The sequence below is a fragment of the Chrysoperla carnea genome, chromosome 1 (genome assembly GCF_905475395.1).
Source record: "Chrysoperla carnea chromosome 1, inChrCarn1.1, whole genome shotgun sequence".
Taxonomy (NCBI): Eukaryota; Metazoa; Arthropoda; class Insecta; order Neuroptera; family Chrysopidae; genus Chrysoperla; species Chrysoperla carnea.
This window is the reverse complement of record NC_058337.1, coordinates 63,628,669-63,636,851: the sequence shown is the minus strand read 5'-3', so window position 1 is coordinate 63,636,851 and position 8,183 is coordinate 63,628,669. Positions and strand designations below refer to the sequence as shown.

The 8,183-nt window shown below is 29.1% G+C and overlaps 1 protein-coding gene across 1 annotated transcript; it reads left to right on the top strand.

The window, feature by feature from the left end:
- The first annotated feature begins 2,071 nt into the window (after window positions 1-2,071).
- LOC123306148 (zinc metalloproteinase nas-8-like) lies at window positions 2,072-7,923 on the top strand. Its single transcript, XM_044888043.1, has 6 exons — window positions 2,072-2,150; window positions 3,380-3,562; window positions 5,470-5,630; window positions 5,696-5,837; window positions 7,602-7,738; window positions 7,797-7,923. Exons 1-6 carry the CDS (start codon window positions 2,096-2,098, stop codon window positions 7,914-7,916), a joined length of 798 nt encoding a protein of 265 aa, XP_044743978.1. The 5' UTR covers window positions 2,072-2,095; the 3' UTR covers window positions 7,917-7,923.
- Window positions 7,924-8,183: the final 260 nt, after the last annotated feature.

Sequence of the window (8,183 nt, the reverse complement as noted above, 5' to 3'; positions counted from 1 at the left end):
TTTTTAAAAAAAACAAAATTTTATTGAAAAATGAGACCTTCCGGCCTCGGCCAAACCAAGTGTCGAATTTAATCGAGAGTGCTTTTAGTCGACTCGCCAAAATCATAATTGATGGAAATGATGTTTCCGTCGTCAATTTATATTTAATTTTTGTTAGCTTAGTGTGTTTGGAAACTATTTTGGAAAAAATTATATGAATATATGTTTTGCAAAAAAAAAAAATGAAAACTTTCAGAGCCGCACCCCAAAGCACAACGTACAAAATAGGTAGTTTCGTCGTATACTGACACCACTTGAAGGCAAAAACAAAGTTCGTTTTTGGTCTTACATGATATCAAAGTCCAAAATTATGAGTAAAACAGAAAAGAGAAGTAACTTTTTGGCAGAAGCTCATGTTTTTCTGCGGTTTTATACAATTTATAAAATGTTTTAATACTATTTCACTTTGAAATATCCTCTTTAGTATTCGTGTATGGTACTAATGAAATAGATGTTAACGGAAAGTTCTGAAAGAAATTTACGTAATATAATGAAAATTATTTCAATAAGTATTATCTGGTAATATTATAATCTTCCGATTAATAATCAATTTAAATATTTTCTTTGAAATATGGATAAACGTGGTATTCTATGAAATGACGTCAACCAACTCAAAACTAAATAAAGGCTTTTGTCTTTTTGAGTGAGCATTTCAAATCAGGTAAATGCTAATTAAAATTTTTTTCATACTTTACATTGTTTGTAAATTTCCGCAGCTATGTTTAACATACAGTATGTTCAGAATATCTGTTAAATACAGTTCGCAAAGCAGAAATTTTGTAAAATATTTAACTATTTTCTTCGTAGGATAGAGTGAATACAAACTGATTTTAATACTATAAAGTAAGTTTGATAAAATTTCTTTCGTGCGTCTAAAGTAATCAAATATAATAGAAATAAATCCAATAAAAAATCTCGTGAGTTTCGACGTTAACAAATTGTGTTAAGTTTTCAAATTTTATAAGTTCCCAGTAGGTACAGAGTCAAGTTAGAAAAGCATCACTATTCTCCGTTATGGAAACAACGGAAATTTTTGTTTTCCCAGTATATTTACGGTTAAATAAGGGCTTAATTATCCCTCAGTTAATTCACGGTTAAATAGAGGCTTATTTTTGGCTTTTTACCAATTTAGTCGGGAAAATTTGCTTTTCTTACTTGACATACATGTAATGTTGCATTAAACGTACATTTATCCATAACATATCCTAAGAAACTTTTACGTTTATAATATATGTACAGAAAAAAGAGATAATGAAGTTGATTTTCGTTGAATACCAAAATTCAGACATATGAAGTTATGGTAATGGGTCCGATTTTTGAAATCAAAATTTTCAACATGTCTTTACGTTTCATGGTTTGACGAGGCATTAACAATAACTTGGAGAAGAAGTATATGTGTGTGTGTATGTGTATTTGTGTACGTACGTATGTATGCATGTATGTACGTACGCCCGTAGACATTTTTTTCGTCGTCGATATTGCGCGAACAAAAAATGATATCGACTTCGTTGAAATGCCGATCGAAGATTATTAACGGCAATATGATCCGAAAAGACTTTCATAATATTCAACCGAGTCATTTCGAATTTTTCCTAACCTACCGACTGAACAAAAAATAATATCAACTTTGTTGAGGTGCCCATCGAAATGTATTAACGGCAATATGATGCGAAAAGAATTTCATAACATTAGATCGATTCGAAACGATTCGATCGAGTTTTTATTGTTTAAAATTTTTATATCTTTATATTATGCGGGGAAGTTTTTCTTGGTGACCTAAAGGGTCGCACCAGACTCTATCCACAGTTTATTGAATTTATAATTCGAGAAATGTATAACGATTTCTCAAATAAGAAAACTTACTATTGCTCACCCCTTACATTCTCCATGTAAAAAGATTTGAAAATAGCGTAATATTGCATTATTTCACACAACGACATTGGTCGTAAAAATAATTTATCATGCAATCTCGGCCATAATTTTTCTTTTCTATATATAAACCAGGCATTTTTAATACGAAGGTACAGTGTTATAATTTTGATAGGTCAGCGTAATCATGTTGTCTGTGAAGTTTATCAGGAGTTTATTTGTACACATATTAATATTTGAAGGTATTTATTTCTTTGCTTTTTATTTCGATAGCAATTAAGTAATGAGATTTGGATATATTTTTCATTACTTATTTATATCCATCGCAGGCGTTATGCCTGGCGTAGCCCGGTAATGTTGAAAAATAACATTCTGTCTTGTTCTTTCAAAATAACTTCATCGTTTAGATTTTCGCTTTGGGCTCTCAAATATTATTATCTTTTTATTCACTTACAGTAGAACTCCAATTATCCGAATTAATGGGGACCGGGACCCATTCGGATAATCAAATATTCGGATAATCGGAGTTTTTTAAAAAAAATTTCCATTGGAGAGAAAAAAAGCTACGTTTTGATATTGCACTATTTTTTTATTGAATTAAATGAAAGAAACATGATATTTTCACATGTTTTAAATATAAATAAAATGTACTTATGTACAAGTTTAGAAATAAAAATCATTGTTTTTTAAACATCTCCGTCAATGTAAGCTGTTTTGCGGTCTTCATCCGTTTTTGGGCAGCCAGGTCACGCATTCGCTTGACGGTGGTCACAAGTGCAAGTGGATGATTTGTAAAGCGCACTTAGACTTTTTTTGGACAAATTTTTTTCTGAAAGCGGATAATTGGAGTTCTACTGTATGTCAATTTGAATACTTCTTCGAAAATTTCGCAAAATTCTAGATCATCTTTACATTTTCTTCAAAATATATAAATTTTATTCTCTTTTGATTCATGTATCGTGTTTTTTGAGCCCGACTCTCGAAAATTCAAGTAGTTTCCCCAGCAATTGCATTAGTTGCATTATTTAAATATTCTAGAATATTTTGAAAATGATATGTGCCCAAAATGCTTTGTTATTCCACCGTAAAAATTTGGAAATATTTGTTTGAGTGGTGGATGTATATCCATACAAAATTTTATGTGGGCAAATTTGAAGTTAAATTGTGCCTATATACTACACAATGTGACCAATTTGGAATCCAACATTTTCCCAGTTGGTACCGTAATTAGATTCTAACTATTTGATAAAATGTCAAAAAAACGTCTTTCATATTCTATTCGAGTCAGTTTCTTATTAAACACATATAGAACCAAAATCATATTTAAATACAAATGTCATAAAATTAGCTTACCAATGAATTCCATATTAGTGAATTTATTTTATGGGTTTAATTTCGATTAAAAGTTTCTTCCATTTAAACAAAATGTATAAAATAAAAACATTGTAATTATCGTTTGCTTATTTATTAGTTTCTTCACGAAGTCTATATGTTTCGTGGGCAAAAGTTCTTGAAGATGATATGCTGTTAAGCGAGAATTCAGGGAGAACTATTTCAAGCAATAGGAATGGAAATCACTTACGAGCGGGATTGGTGAATCCCCTTTCCCGGTGGCGTTATGGAATTGTACCATATGAAATATCATCCGGTTACAGTAAGCTCAACCAATATGTGTTAAACTATTTATTTCAACCTAATCAAATGTGTTCAAATAAACTGTTTGTGATTATTTTAAGCCCTCTTTGAAAACTAGGGTAGCTTATTTATTTTAATTTTTGTATTTTAATACCTTACACCTAAAGTTTTGTTCGAATTGCAAATTTCCAGTACCTATATTGTACATTACTTGGTACGTGATTCGAAAAAAAAAATTTCCCAAAAAATTTTTTTTTAATATAAAATATAGTTAAAAATAAAAATATTATGCATTTACCTAACCCAATTGATCGGTATTTTATTTTGTATTGAATATTTTATGACAAAAACTGAGCAACTCATTTAAATTTGATTTGTTTTTTGACTAAAATCTGTCATTGAGCATGAATAATTTTCGGATCGAAAATTTTAAGCTGGAAGAATTTTCTTTCGCTTCGTTTTTATCACATAATTGGGGGCAAAATTAATAAAAAATTTTCATAGAAATTTTTTTCTAAACCCTCCAGTTATCGAATAAACAAATTCATAAATTTGGAAAACGATATTCTTGTGATTTTCATAGTTCCAAAAAGTGTGTCTGTTTTTTTGTATTATAAATCTTACTCAACAACATCCCGCAAAAAATCGTTTTTCTAATTTTCCGGCGGGAGGAAGATTTACACTACAAATAAAATTCAATACATGTTATAAATTTGATTTTTTCATACACTTTTGATGGGATAAAAATCCTAAAAATCGCTTTTTTAAAATTTTACGAATATTTTACTTGAAAACTGGTTACCCACCGGAAACTGTTATCCACCGGTTGTTTAAAAAAATAAGTTTAAGCAATATTCTTCCGGGTTACCCACAGGAAACCAGCACTTTTATGTTTAGGAGCATTTTTTAAACGGAATCTTGCAAAAATTTTCCAACTGAAAAGTATTCATGCTCAATGACGCATTTTACCGGACGAATAATTTTTTTTTAATTTCATCAAAATAATCTTAGCCTGTGGCAAACAAAAATCGAAATCTATGGTGTACTACTCTGCTTTGAGTATCTATTTGGTCCCATTTATGAAACTCACTATTTATTGTGGGGCAGAGTAAGACGCGATTTTGAAAAAGATGTAAAACAGAAATTCTTTAATATTTACAAGTTATTTTTCCCGATTTTAAAATATATAAAAAGGTACTCCATCAAGTCACATAAATTTTATTTCCAGGAAAATAATAGAATGTATTTTTAACCAAATGAAATAAATTGTATTTTTAATTTTTATAAACTAAAATTGCTAAATTACAACAAAAATTCGACAAATTCGACTTTATCTAAATGAAGCTTAGGTCAGAAACTAGTTCTAGCTAGGCGACAATTATTTGGGTACATATTCTTCCAAGCGAACAAGCTATTCATCACGTTACGTAAAATTCGAATTACCTATTCAATATCTTTCCTGCACCGCTTCAACTGTTACTAATCAGTTACTCTAGTAAAATTTCTCTCTCCCCATAGGCTCCCGTTTTCAAATAAAGTTACTCTAGATGGGATTAAAAACTTTATTTACTTAAAAATATTATTAAAATTTGCTTAAAAATACAATTAATGTAATTTTCTTAACTAACTAATGGTCTATGATTCATACCGCTATGACATCACAGCAGGGCTTTATGTCACGTGATATGCAGTTTAAAAATTACTATTTTTAATTTTAATATTTTAAAAGAAAAATGTGCTTTTATGACTCGAAATCAGAATATTTTAGTATATTTTTACATAAATTTTAACTTTTTTCAAATTTAATGATTTATTTTTGACTAACGGTAATTCCTATTGGCATACATAAATGGGGGTTTGTAAAATTTATTAAAAATAATTTTATGGAATATAATTACAGAATTGTTTCCCAATTAATTATTATAGATCATACAGACATTGAGGTAATAAAAGATGTTTTCAAAATATTCCATAACGAATCTTGTATTCGATTTAGACAGCGAAACGATAGAGATGATTCATGGATTGCAATTAAGGAGAATTTCCCAAGATGCTTTTCTTATGTTGGAAAAATTGGCGGAGAACAAGTAAGTATACACAATATATAATGGATTATGACATAAGTAAAAGTATTTTTCTGTTTTTTTTTTAGACACTTAGTCTGCGGATGGGAGAATGTGTGAACCAAAGAATTATTCTACATGAATTAATGCATACCTTAGGATTCTATGGTGAACACAATTCTCACGATCGAGATAAATATATTCATGTTTTTCGGGACCATATTATCGAAGGTATAATGATGATTAATTCAAGACATTTATTCATTTTGTAACTTTCATCCATGTATCATTATTATATTTGTGCTATGTATTCACCGCTAATGAATTCGAACTTAATTAGTTTTTTGTTTTTCTTTCATGAATAATCGTTGTATATACAGGATTACCTTAAAGATATTTACAATTGTCTACCTGCAAGTGCAATACATCTCAAAATAAGTAGATTAAGAATAACTTGTCTAAGTACCAAATGGATTTGCTTGAGTGCTTGGCAATCCTAAAATTGAAATGATGAACAATTGAAAATTTTTTTCTACCTTAATTAACTTGAGATACGAAATGACATCTTGCTAATTTTGGGTTTGTATTGTTTTATGGAACAAAAATGCTTATTTACAAATCAAATTGATTAGCAACCCATTGGCGAAAAATGTGAGATTTTTATAATTCAACTCTCCAGATTTCTAGCCTTTGGAGATAAATGATTGAAAGTGTGAATTAGCAATTTTAATAATTGGAAGCAGTTCTAAGAAAAAGTAAAAGTATATGGAAAAATCCGTTTCATTGTTTCAAATGTTCTTATTATCATTAGACTGAAACCTAAGTGCATTTCGTGGTATGAGATCTTGAGCTAGGAGCTTATTGTATGGACATTATTATGGTCTCTTAGTATTCTATGAACATTATTTTTAGATCTAATGAACAATAAAACGCTATTTTTCATGGGCAAATTTTTTGTTTAAACCGATTCTTATAGAGCTGCATGTTTTTTAATTTAATTCTTTTTCGAAATATTTTTTTATTTATTTTTTATTTAAAACTCGTTCAATTATTTTAAATCTAAAACTACTAAGAAAAATTAAATAAATAATTAATTTATGTTTTTCTAAACTACTAATTAAAACGCTAGTGACGTCAACACATGGCTTTAGTAACGTCACCGCGCGGAGAAATGATTACTTTAGTATACTTTAGATGAATTACTTTTTTAATTTTTAAGTATACTTTAGATGAATTACTTTTTCATTCATATATGAATTTCAGGAACCAATAAGAACACGCGATTTGCGGAATTCCGTATTAGGAAAAAGTACGCGAGTGATCCACAATTTTATGAATCTTAGCACAACTTTCAAAATAAAAAACGGAAAGTCATGTGGATGGTCTAGGCTAAGTTAGTGGACATAAGCATGTGCATCTTTCTTATATATAGAACCGTAGGAATTACAAAACAAATATTTTGAAAGTCCATTGTATCAGTTTTTACTTTAGAATTACTAGGTAAACATATTAAGGGGAGTTTAGAAATAGGCTTGCAAAATATTTTAATAGCTTACGTTTATTGATTGTGGTAAAACAATCTTTGAAACGAAATTGAATATGAAAAAAATTAAAAATTGAAATCCAGGATAACATAGTAACCCTGGATAACACAGATAAATCCTCGGATCTTGTATCTAATGTGCAAACATGCAATAAAACAATAATCTATCTCAATTTAAACGCTAAAATATATATAAATATATTGTTCTACATATTTTAATTTGTGGACGACCTTATCGTTGAATGTAGAGGCGTGTGATTGCGTATTTTACCTCACTATGTTTGACATCCACTTAGATTTTGCTAGAAATAGAATAAACAGCACATACGAGGACAACTTTATTATTTGCAAACCAAGTTAACTGGTCGATTAAATATCAGAGAAAAACTATATAAAAACATCTTCATGGCCGAAAAATAATTAATTTTAAAACAAATAATAATTACTTACAGGAGAGGAGAGTTGGATTGAGTGGATTGCTAACCCAGAAGATAGTTCTCATTTTGGCTATGGATATGACTTCGACAGTATAATGCATTATCCAAGTTACGCTTTTTCGAAAGATGGTCATGACACAATTGTCCCAAAGGTAACATCATATAAGAAGCAATATAAATATGCTAATTGTATTTGTTTTAAAATTACAGGATCCGAGTGTGGATAAAACTAAATTAGGTACTACGTCTTATTTGTCCGAGAAAGATATTTTAAAATTAAGAGCAATGTACCGCGACGAATGTGAAAAAAGATACCAAATTTGTGTTTGATGTTGCTTTTGAAAATTATGTAAAATAAAATATTTTACAATTTTCGTTTTGTTTTAAAATTTTAATAAACAATGACTTAATAATTTTTTTTCTCGAAATGTTCATCCATAAGCATACTATTCCTTGCTTTTCCTGTTTTTATACCATGTATATGAAATACACATAGTATATTAAGTTTGTAACGCTTAAAAATATTGATGCTACGAAAAAAATTTTGGTATAGGTGTTCATAGAATCATGTAATTAGTCCATTTACGGTTGTCTGCC

Bases quoted from the DNA above. Each gene is read 5' to 3' on its own strand.
- LOC123306148 (XM_044888043.1), top strand. From the start codon at position 2,096: ATGTTGTCTGTGAAGTTTATCAGGAGTTTATTTGTACACATATTAATA. The intron at 5,838-7,601 runs GTATAATGATGA...AATTACTTACAG, and splicing joins TCGGGACCATATTATCGAAG to GAGAGGAGAGTTGGATTGAG. The intron at 7,739-7,796 runs GTAACATCATAT...TTAAAATTACAG, and splicing joins ATGACACAATTGTCCCAAAG to GATCCGAGTGTGGATAAAAC.